Below are 12,548 nucleotides of genomic sequence, written 5' to 3'. Positions count from 1 at the left end.
CCGCTGCGCAAACAAAAGACTTAGGCAACGAACGTGCAATAAAAATATTGTATATTAACTGTTTGTAATTTTTACTTTTAAATTCATTACTCTTATGATTCTTCATTAGCTCTGAGAATTTCTAGTTAACTAGATTGATATTTCTGCATTGTTCCCACAGCAGCAACCTAACGGTTGAGCGCTCGTAAAAAACAATCAACTCAACAAAACGACATAAACAATGGCAACAGAACCACAACAATTGCTGTTTCGAGTGCGCTACGAGGGGCACAAATCACGCAAAACTATAAGTGGCTACAAAAAGACGCAGGGCCATTTGTTTAATTTCCAATTAAAAAGAGCAAACACACGCACACACACACATACATACGCCTACGCACAGCAGGTCTGAAGTCGTTTGGCATTATCATCATTGGCATCACGACAAGCGTTGTTGTTGCTGCTGCTGCTGCTGCTTGACAACTATTTTTGGTGCACAGGACACAGGTAAAAGTACCAAAAGGATCTGCGCTGCGTGTGTGCAACTGTTCTGACACTTTGGCTGACCAGTTGGTCAAGCGTGCACCCCAAGCGCTTCCCGGAAAATGCCACTTGTCAATAAGGGCAATAAGCATTTTGTGTGTGTATTGTAACTGTTATCTAAATTACGCCAAAACAAAAACAACAGTTGCCGTAACGACGCTACAGTGAGAGCTGAGGGGAGCGTCTTCTTAGGGGTGGGCCCCAGCTAATGTTTTAATTTGATTTTAAAGCGATGTTAATCTAATATCTGTGGAAAATGTCAAAACAACGTCTCTCTCTCTCTCTCTCTCTCTCTCTTAATTAAAAACTCTCTCTCACAAATATGGCTGCTAATTGTTATGCACTTGCTGTGCTGCTCAATTTCAATGAATTTTCCATTTTATTACGAAATACGCTGTCAAAACTGTGCTGAGCAGCTCGCTCGCTTGATAATCTATGAGTATTATGTATTGTTATTTTCTATGAATTTCCAGCGTGCATTAATGTTGTCAAGGAATGTGGCGACACATGTTGCATGTTGCATGCTCGCCTGGGCGTGAATACCACAAATTTATATTTAATTGTTTGATTGCCTGCATAATTTCTCAATAATTTTCAATGTTTGTATTGCTGCGTTGCTGGTGTCGAAGGAAATTACAGAAAATTTGTGTGACAAATGTTAGGCGCTGACTGCATTCATTAATAATGCTTACCCCCATGTGTGTATGTGTGTCTCATGTGTGTGTGTGTGTGTGTAGGTGCAGCTAAGTTTATTAAATAGCCAGCTGTGTGACGAATCGACTGTTACATAAATAAGACATCACTAATAGAACCCTAAACAGACACAACAGTGCGCTAATAAACAAAAGACTGTGGCAACGAACTTGTAGCTCGCCTGCATTATTAGTCAGCTGAATTTAAATAATTATTTTTAGCGCTGCTTAATTGTTTAAAAAAAACCCATTTAGCTTCTAGCACATTCACGTGCTTTTAATTCTATGCTAAAAGTTCTAAATGCGCATGCTTTGGAAATTAAACAATTTTTTTTTACAATGTTAATGTACAATGTGCATGCACTACAAACTAATCAACTGTCTTGTCTTATAATTTAAATAAATACAGTGTACTAGCAGCTAATACACATTTGTTTACGCTGCTAAAGCGTAAGGCAATTATCTTAATACATATTCTAATTGGCTTTTAATTAATGTTCGTGCTCGTGGTTAAAGTGAATTTAAGCAATTAGACAATTGCATAGTCTGGGCTGCTCTGCTGCACGCAATCAACGCATTTAGCTGCCATAATATTAATCCAATGCATAATGCAAATGCTCGTAATTGATTCTTGAGCGCACACATTGTTATTATTATGGCCAACCAACTGTTGCCGCGTGGGCGCGCCGCAGGTTGCCTGCCTGGCACATAAAATTTGGCATATTTATGTGACTAATTTGAAATAAAGCATAAAAACTCACCAAATAATATTAAGCGCTGCGGCATAACCAAGATTGGTATCAACAATTAGAACGCCAGCCAGCCAGCCAGCCAACCAGCGACGCCCCATGGAGCGCCCCAAGATGCTCTGCGTTTGATATTGAGAAATTTGACGCTTTTACGAGCGCTTCAGCGACAGCATCAACGTCAACGTCAGCCGCCAGATAATGTCTCTGTTTGGTGCACCAAATTAAAGCAATGCAGCTTAGCATACAAATGGCCAAAGTCTGGCGCCAACAGGCTGCGATCAACATAATTGAGCCAATTAGAAAACATCAAAATATTGAAAATTATTGTTAAATAAATGTTTGTATATTTTGCTGTTGTTGCTCTTAATTAAGCACTTGAGCGCGTCTGGCGCATACAAAATAAACAAGCGCTTAGGCTAGCCACACAATGTAATTAAACTCAAGTCTTAGGCAGTGACAAAGCATTTTTTTGCGTAGCGAGCCAACGCCCACTTTATAATCATTCAATTAAAACGCTTAAGAATTATTATGACAAAGAAATGTTAAGAGCGGCGATGCCAATCGCGCAGGAAGTTCAATTGTCGAGTCTTAAGTCTGATGCATATCGACCAGCCAACTGACGGAAATGTGTGTTTTGGGTTAAAATTTAATAAGCGCAAGCGCAAAATGGCGCACAAGTTTGTTGCCTAAGTCATTCGTTTAGACAAATGCGCCAACATGAAGCTTTAAATTAATTACTTAATTTAACACAACACGCAGCAGAGCGACACCTTCGTTGACATACCAGACGACAACAACAACAACACAAAGCACTAAACATTCGACAATTTGGCCGCAGGCCCAAACCTGTTGGCGTTGGTGCTGCGCGTCTGCAGATGCAGGCATAACAGATTAGTTAGCATATCCCATATCAGGGTAATTATTGTTAAATGAGATAACGATCTTGTACAGCGTTGACATTTATTTATTTTCCTTAATTTCGCTGTATTAATCTTCCTGGAAGACCAAACAACAACTAAAAACTGCTGAGCAGAAATCTCAGCGCGCGAGTGTGAGCAGCCAGACACTCTTCGCTGTTCTGTTGTTCTTGTGGCAATGACCAAACGAAACGCCTCTTGACAATTTGCATCAAGCAGCCAATCGATCAATAAAAAGCTGAGCACACTAATAAAAAAAGAATTCACTCAGCTAATTAATACAAGTCAAGAGACTTAAGTTAAAGACGCAGCTGAGCGTAGGCTGTAGCTGCTAGCGTGTATTGACTGTAGCAACATAATAATTAAACGTATAGAAAGAAAACAAAACTCAATTAAAATCAAACAAGCAACAACAACAACAACAACAACAATTATGGGCAGCTGTCAAAGAGTAACAAAATAGGAGAGAAAAATAATAGACGCAGCTAATTTAACCAAATTGGATTACTTAATAAGTTTATTGGATAAATAATTTGGCTCGTAACAGCCACAGCAACAACAACAACAATAAAGGCATAAAGTGAATGCTTTGTTGTTGTTGTTGTTATTTGGGGCGCGCCACAGTCAGTCAGAGAAACAAACCTTTTGTGGCATTCAAAAACAGCCACGAGGCAAAAACAAGTTGTAGCTCCATATAACAAAAAAAAAAAATAAAATCATTATACACATGCGTGTGTGTGTGTGTGAGTTTTTCTGAGAATTACGCGTACTCCTTTTGCCCCCACATTTCGGCTGCCTAATGTGCGTTGTTCTATAGAAATGATATCGCTTTGGAGAGCAGCCAACAACACAACTGCAGCGAGTGGGCGTTGTTATTTATTATTAATTATAATCAACATTTGATAGACAACATACAGCGTCTATCTTGCTTGGATCTTGCAGTAATGTGCGTGCTACTAAACAAACATACAGCTTACAATGGATGTGACGGTGTTGATAACTTGGCCAACAGTGCTGTGTGCTTAACTGTTTGTTGGTTTTTATGGCTAAATGCGATTGAAATCAGCATGTATGTATGCGTATGTGTGTGCATTATAAACGTGTATGCGTTGTGCTATATAATTTACTGACACTGATTTATGCATGACTATGTAAACTATGAGTACTTTGCTGGGCCCATGAGTAGCAATTACACTGAGAAAATCTAAAGCGTTCAGTCAGCTAATTTATAGCGCAATAAGCTAATAATAGTGAAAAAGCAAACAAAAAGTTATCATTTATTAAATACACGCACAGCGTTGGCTTCAGTTGTTGGAATCAATTTTCATTTGTGTGGCGAGCAGTAAAAAAAGGAAGCAAGAAATATTTGAATCCATTAGATACTTGAGCAGCAAAACAAAATATGTCGAGCCTGCTGTGTTGCTCTGTTTGTTTATTGATTTATTTTTGTTAGGCTGCGGCTTAAAATTCTACCAAACTCTCTGTTTAACTTAAGCTAAGCTTTTACTTTTCTGCATAACTTGCTTAAAGTTCAACCAATATGCATTTGGGCTTTAATTTTTAGTTCATTTCATTAAAAACTAACAACAGGCATAAAAAAAAATCCATTTATTACTAATTTACATTCAGTTTGGAAAAAATAAAAAAATATCTAAAGTGAAGTAATTCATCTTCACATTCATAAATTATTTGAATATTTTACATCTCTGGCATTTACATTTCTTCAATATTTTGCAGCATACAATTACTATATATATCTTAATACATAGTTTTAAGTTCTGACTAGACTTAGTGCAGTTAGTTAAGAACTGTCAGCATGAAATTCATTTCTACTTATTAACTTTTGCTCATAGCAAGTTAAAACTTAAAGCGATTGAATTCTGCTGCAACTTTTCAAGCTCGTCGCTATATTTGTAAAATCTCTCTCAGCATTATTATATTGAAACATTCAAGCTACGCAGTTTTGTATACACGAAAAATGCATAATTGATTTAAATCCAACTCAGCTAACGCTCAACTGGCAGCTTAACTTGCAGCTCGTTTGTATCTAAGCTGCAACTTGCATTTAAAGCTCAAACTAAAGCTCTGCATTTCGTAGTGTAGCAACACACAGGTAAGTAATAAGCATATATAACGCCCACAAAATGCAATTGAAAAGAGAAAAACCTTTGACAGGCGCGCACACACAGGCCACAATTTAGTGCTGTTAACAGCTGGTAATTAAAGCTTATATAGCTATTAATTAAGCGCATTAATTGGCAAGTCAGTGCATCTTACATGCAGTTTGCCCCTTGCAATTTTAAAATTGCATATGCATGCACCACGTTGTTTCCCAGCTAAAACCCATGCTATACAAATATATATATGGTTATATCTTAGCTTGTTAGCTGCGCGCGCTGCAATTGTCGCATAAATTGCTGGCCAATGATCATAAATTTTGTTGCTCAAATCATTAGCACACCTTGCTAAAGCCGAAAGTGCTAACCAGTTGTCTCCCACCCACCTCCATCCCCTCCGCAGCGCAGCGAACGCGCGACGCTCAATTAAATTCTGCAATAAAAAACAATTTGCATTTTAAATTATGCAATTAAAATGCTTATAAGAATCTATAAAAGCCACTAAATGCATTTTGATGCTTGCAGTAAATAAAAGCTTAATGCCAAATGTCACACATTAATTAATTGACAAAGCTGCTGCGGCTGCGATCTAGTCACCAATTCATTACCAATCGCTAGTGAAATCAACAATTGCCGACTGCTTTGTATGCTGTTTAAATGACGTTAATTTTGCATTAACAAATGCTGTTGGTGAAATCATCAGACAATGCGCTGAGCGCATTGTTTGCTATTTTGACATTTGACCCGCACACATTCACCTTTCTAAGTAAAAGTTGTGAAAGTTTGTGGCAGCTCTGTTTGCCGACGGCGTTATTGGAAAAACACTTTTCATTTATATTTTTGTTCTTGCATAAGAATATTTAATATTTTATACTATTTTGTAGTTCATATTTTTGTATATATATAATACTTAAATACTAACAACTAGAGAAACTTATCAATGCTTGACTTAAATTGTCTACAGCTTAAACATTTAAAATTAGCATAACTATTAGTTGAGTGTGTATGTGTGTGTGTGTGTGTAATATGCATAAATAAATGCTTAACTTGATGTACAGGAATTACAATACAAAAGTGCGAGAGTTGAAGTGTGCAAGAAAATTGTTGCTAATTAAAATTAATGTGTTTTGCGCGCGATTTATTATTATGATTATTATTATTATAATTATTTTCTTTAGCTGCTTATTTCTCTTTTTAAATATTTACACGCTTAGCTAATTAAATTTGTACAATTATAGTTGTCTCGCTCGCACGCACGCACTGTTTGTTACTTTGAGCTCAACTCGAGGGGGGCGGGGGCGCCTGCGGACTTGAAGTTTGGCACAGTTTTTCTTTTTGCCGGACGCCTTTCAGCTCAGTGCGTGCGACAGAGAGCGCGCTATTCAGTTTGCTATATACACTAAAGCCTTGCGCTTTGCCTTTTAAGAATATATCACAAGTAACTAATTTTAACACACGGACCGGCAACGGACACACGGACGTAGATTTGGCGCCTCGACGGTAAGGAACTCACGCTTGCTAGTCTTGGATGAACTTAATGACTTGCATCCAGCTCATGCTCATCATCGCTGGGGCAGTCATCCATTTCCATATCGATGAGTTCATCATCGTCCTCATCGCCGCTGCCATTGTGCATGTTGCGCTCCGAGCCGGAGCCGCCCTTCTCATCCTCCTGCTGCATGCGTTTGTGCTTGGTGCGGCGATTCTGGAACCAAACCTTCACCTGCGTCTCGGAGAGATTCAGCGATTGTGCTAGAGCCTTGCGCTCGGCGCCTACTACATACTGATTGCTCTCAAAGGCGTGCTCCAGCTTCAGCAGCTGCGATGGCGAGAAGGCGGTGCGTATGCGCTTGGGCTTGCGGAAAGGCTGCAACAGGAAGTCTGCAAATAGCGGAAGAGGCAAGAGAGAGAAAGCTGGTTAGTCACTGACCCACTTAGAAAGCTTGTTAGTGTTACTTACTTCCTGGAAAGCGGTGTGGAAAGATGCGTCCATGGCGGCTCAGCAGCCAGGGGTAGAGCGGATAACTGTCGCGCGGCATGCCAGGATTGCCCATGAATTGAGCGGCAGCATGTGGCGGCAGTCCAGCGGCAGCAGCAGCGGCGGCAGCAGGTCCAAGCACATGACCCGCCTGCAGCGCTGCTGCCATTTGGAACTGTGCAGCGGCAATCAGATGCGGATTGTGCTGCGGCGCCAGCTCCGGCGGTGTGTTGATGTAGGGAGGCAGCGCCTTGATGTCCGGCAGGCCTTGCTGTGTGGGTGGCGGACCGCCTGGGCCCATGGGGAAGGGACGCACCAAGCCGGCAGGCGGCATGCCAGGCAGCAGCATTGGATTAGCACCAGGATGCATAACAGTGGGGCGGGGTGGCTGCTGCTGTTGATGTTGCTGCTGCTGCTGTTGTTGCTGCTGTTGCTGTGGTGGTGTATTGTGCGGACTGCTGACCAGCAGTGTGGGCGAGCAGGAGGGCTGAGAGGATTGCGGCGAGACAGACTTGGGTGGCGTATGCGGCGGCTGTATGCGCTGCGCAGGATTTTCGCTCTGCTCGGAGCCGGGTGGAGCTGGTGAGCGTTCGCGCTTTAGCGACATGGGCGCATCTCCAAGTGGAGAGAGTCGTGTCTGCAGCGGACTTAGGCCGCCGGCAACGGCAGCATTGTGATGCAAACGCTGCAGCAGCTCCTGTATATCATGATGAGACTTTGGTGTGCCCTGTTGCTGCTGCTGCTGATGTTGCTGCTGTTGCAGCAGCAAATGTTGATGCAGCGCATGCTGCTGTGCTGGCGATAAATGTGGATGACCATGCGGCGTCATGTGCTGGGGCAGCTGCAACATATGATGTGGTGGCGGCGCTAGTAGATGATGTGGTGGTGTGGGCGTGGCAGGCAGCAGCGTTAGGCCAGCGCTGGCTGGCGGTGTCTGTGGTGGGGAGCCGGGTCCATTGCGCTCGGGCTGCGGGACTGGCGGGCTGCTGTTGATCGGTGTGGCCAGCGGCAGCCGTCGCTGTTGCATCGTTGCCAACGATGGACTCAATGCTGAAGCCGATCTTCTGCTTGGGCGTGGGCAACATGACGGCTGAGGTGGGTACCGGCGGAATCATTTTAGTCATAAATACGCGCGTTGTAAGTGCGGGCGAGGCGGCGATTAGTTCGGCTATTTTGGCGGCTTTAATTTAGTCTAGTTAACGTGCTGCTGCTAACAAAATCGTTTATGCAACATTTGTATGAATTCACAATCGAAACACTTGGGCAACACTTGGCACTAAATGTTCACTTTGTTTTGTTGTTATTAATTTATTTATTTGCTTTGCGATCGACGCGCACGTAACGTGTTCACTCTTCGACGTTCACTGTCTGAATAATCGAGAGTAGCGCAACAGCGGCACCAAGTATACGCAGTGGGAATTATTTTCAGCTTACGCGCTCTCGCTCTCTCGCACTTTTGTATCTGCGCGCTCTCATTCACGCCAGCGAGCAACAACCAGTCAAACAGGTCTGCAGCTATTGCAGTTGTGTGTGAGAGAGCGTGAGAGCGAGAGCACAAGTGAGGCGCACCAATGAGCGTTGAGCATGCGTTTGCCATTGCGCTCTCGCTTGCTTGTGGATTTTATCTGGCCACGCCATATGCTGTCTCATTATCTGTTTGCTTCCCTCAATGGCCAGGGCGTAGACAATTTAGTTTGTGTGTGTGTGTGCTTGTGTGTGTGCATAATTCTGCATATGGCTTCCGTTGGCTACCCCTATTGCTTTTGTTATTATTGTCGTTGTTGTTGTGTCTCTGTGTAATTTGGCTTAAACTGCCATTCATAGTTTTTGTGGTTAGGAATTTTACGTTTTAATTTTTGTTTGGCATACATGGCGTTAGTACAAACTCTAAATGTTGCCACTTGTATTATAAAAATATATACACAATTTTTGCTGCTTTTTGTTATGTTGCTGGCGTTGTGCTCCATTTAACAGCGGCTCACACTTTGCATGCTGATTTAATACTGCTAACAAATCAAAGCTTATCGATATGCATGGGCATTATAAATTCCACACCACACAATTGCAACTTTCAGCTTGATCTACGAATAAATCATAACGATACTGCGACAGTTTTATATAGAAAATAGTAATTTAAATGTAAATTTTAAATTATTTCGATTACAATATATTTCGAGAATATGTAGAGCAACAAAACGTGCAACAATTGTTGAGTTTGCGAGGCGAAAATAACAATTAGTAATCAGCAAATAATTCACATAAATATTGTTCACGCTACTTTTGGCTGTTTGGCTGTTTGTGTTCTCGCCGTCTTATCAGTTTGCTGGAAATTTATGACTGTTTGAGCAATTTTGAATTTGGAATTTCTAGTGGCAGCTACACAGATTGTTCTATGATTGTAATCAATTAAATGCTAAGTTAATTAACAAGGCGCTCGTGTTGGCTGCCAAGCTATTAAAAAGCATAATTATGCTGCCTAATGAGGTCCCGACAAAAAGTTCAGCGTGTGTTAATTTAATTGTTAAAACATGCGCATAAATTGCACAACAATAACAGCAAGCATAAGTAATTTACTTAATTTATGTTTATAAAGTGCTTGATTTCTCACACGCCCACAAACGCCGAGCTGGGGCATTGTCGAGTGCCTGCCTGGCGTTCACCGCAGGATCTACGCAACAATTGTGCTGTTAATGAGCAAATAAAGATATCGCTGCATGACCAGCAGCTAAATAGATGTCCTAGCCAACACACACAGCTGTCCAAGAGCCCAAGAGCCCAGAGCAGCGGCCCCCGCTGCGCACTCAAAGCAAAGCAACTAAACGAATTGCAGATACACTGCCAAGCAAAAATAACTTACACTGTATTTACAATTGGCTGAAAACCATAAAAAATGCAACAATAGCCGAAAGACAAACAGCTATATATATTTATTAGATTGAAATAAAGCAGCCTCCACAACAAAAACAGCTACAAAAGGTGCACAACAATGTGCGCTCTGTCGAAAGGTGTCAAAATCAACAATTTTCGTGTTCCCCAGAAAACAAAACTCAAGCGGCAGAGGGAGAGGAAAAGAGCAAAAGGCACACAGCGTGATGCAATTTTTTTTTTCTTGTACCCTCTGCCTATTTCAAATGAAATGTTAAAAAAAAAAGATATACGCTATATATAAGTTTCACTTTTGCTTGGCCTGTAAAACAATGAAAAACGTGGCAAATTTCTCTTTGTTGCTGCAAGAGAAAAAAAATACAAGATTGACTTTAATGATGATGAGTTGGCGTTTAGAACACAACAAGCCAAGTGTGTGTGTGTGTGTGTGTATGTGTTTGTGTTTTGGTTGCCACTAAATTCATTTGAATTGTCTTTTGCTTTTGGCTCTTGGAAAATGGCACAATTATATGGAAAACTCGAACTGTGTGGGAGCTGACATTTAAATGTAATTAATTTACAGCAGCTTGATTATGCTGCGGCTGTTCAATTTCTAGGAATTTTCATTAAGATCTATCAATTTCACATTTCAATTTTTTTCTCGATATTTCTGAACCCCAAATGAGCTGCGCTCATAATTTGTATGGCTTGTAAATCCACGCGGCACACAAAATTATGATGGATGGTTATTTTGTGGCTGCATTTTCACGCTTGGCGTGGAAAACTTCAAGCATTGGTAGCCAAGAAAAGAGAACTCAAGCTGACAGCGCTTCCAATTCAAATGTGCCTAAGTATGCATGAGAGCGTCAGTGGCAGTGGCAGGGGGACGGAGGCGTGTATTGTATTAAATTCTGAGAAATACCAATTACAAGGTAAACGCCAAAAGGGTAACTGACAACTAGGCTAAGGCTAAGGATCAGAATTTATAAATTTGAAATTACGAGCACGCAACGGGGCCAATCAACTGCAACTACAAAGGGCTATAAAATCATATTAAAACACAATTTTTTTTGGTTCTCTATCTTTTTTTTTGTAGTGGCCATAAAACATTTATATCTAATCCTTGACAATCATAAAAATCACACAAAACGACATGACAATGGAATAAAAATGGAAAATGCTACATTGCTTTAAATTGTCGGAAAAATGTTCAAATAGAAACGGGCTAAGCAAACGGATCTCAAGCCAAACAGTAGTCAGAGAAATGTCATAAAAATGTCGCACTGGCTGCCACTTTCCCCGCAGTTTTCTTTTTAGTTACACAAAAAACAAAAAAAAAAAGAACAACAAACGTGTGCAAAAGCAAAAAAGCAAGAGGCTGACATTTTTATGACACTTTTCCGTAACGGCAAACGAGACTATCCTATAACTAACCTTAACCCTAACCCTTACTCTTACCCTATTTACCATCCTTTACCAACAGCTCAACAGCCAGAAAAGAAATAGTTCTCCACGTAGTTGCTGAAAATAAAATCAACGTAATTTTTATAGCACTGCACCGCTAGTTTATAGTAGTAGCAGCACACCACCCACCCCAACCACTTTGACACTTTGCCACGTATAATATTTGTGGTTGACAGCCACTTTTGTTCGTGCATCATTATCGTTTTGACTGTATCCGTTTCGTTTCGTTGGAACCGCAACGTGCAGCACAATTTATGAATTGTCGTTCAATGTTAGCCAGAATAATATAAAAATTTAGATCACATAGATTGTGCAAGGATAACGAACAGAGAGTTCAAAGGAAATGTTGTAATTTAAGTAACAAACATATTATATTGATTAGCTGCTGTAGTTGGAATACTTTCCAGAAGGAAAAATACAATAGTTAGTATAACATATTTTTCTTGTCTTTAATTCCAAGAATCATTTTAAGCAGAGCTTTGTTCAGTGGTTGGAGATATCTTTCTAGAAAAAAAATGCAATAGTTAGTATAACTTATTTTTCTTGTCTTGTCTTTAATTCCAAGAATCATTTTAAGCAGAGCTTCGTTCAGTGCTTGGATCTAATTAAAGATGGATGTTATTTGCTATTGCTATTTATTTAATTTCTAGTATGCAAAGCTAATGATGATGTCAAATAAATTATTGCTAACAAATGTGTGGATTTGTAAAAATGCAGCAAATTGTGAATGTAAATTTGAAACGCAACTACCTGGAAATAGAAATTGAAATAGATACATGGATATGCTTCAATGCCTAGTCGAGGGTAAACGTTTGGAAACTTGAAAATGTGCGCTGCCAACAAAAAATGAGCATAACAATGAGCAGGAGCAGGGTGTGGGGTAGAATGACAGTGACTCCGACTCCGACTGAGAACGCGGGGCGCATTGCAGATGACTCAATTTACAAACAACGAGCGCTGTAAATTGCGCCTCATTTTGTGCGCAATTTTTCCTCTGACATTTGCCAAATGTCAAATGGAAAATGTTAGCAAGCGAGGTAGGGTGGGGTAGGGTGTGTGCTAAAAAATGGAAATGGAAAATAAAAAACGTTGCATAAATATGTAATCTGTTTGGCTGCTGCATCCCCTTCACTTCCCTGCTTGTGCTCAGAGATTGGCAAAAACCTAATAAAAGTGAAATTAGCGCGACAAGGCAGCGCCTGCTGCGCCGCCATTTTGTTGGCATCGTTAAACAAATGAATTGC

At 40.7% G+C, this 12,548-nt stretch overlaps 1 protein-coding gene across 1 annotated transcript; it reads right to left on the bottom strand.

Annotated features, from left to right (window-relative positions):
• Nucleotides 1-6,183: 6,183 nt before the first annotated feature.
• On the bottom strand, nt 6,184-8,388 carry LOC108602064 (homeotic protein empty spiracles). The gene is given in 3 exon segments (XM_017990084.2): nt 6,184-6,878; nt 6,958-7,978; nt 7,980-8,388. Coding segments are annotated over 3 exon segments (1,488 nt in total). The 5' UTR covers nt 8,100-8,388; the 3' UTR covers nt 6,184-6,531.
• Nucleotides 8,389-12,548: the final 4,160 nt, after the last annotated feature.

Source organism: Drosophila busckii, chromosome 3R, assembly GCF_011750605.1.
Source record: "Drosophila busckii strain San Diego stock center, stock number 13000-0081.31 chromosome 3R, ASM1175060v1, whole genome shotgun sequence".
NCBI classification, from domain to species: Eukaryota; Metazoa; Arthropoda; class Insecta; order Diptera; family Drosophilidae; genus Drosophila; species Drosophila busckii.
This window is presented reverse-complemented; position numbering and strand designations above follow the sequence as displayed.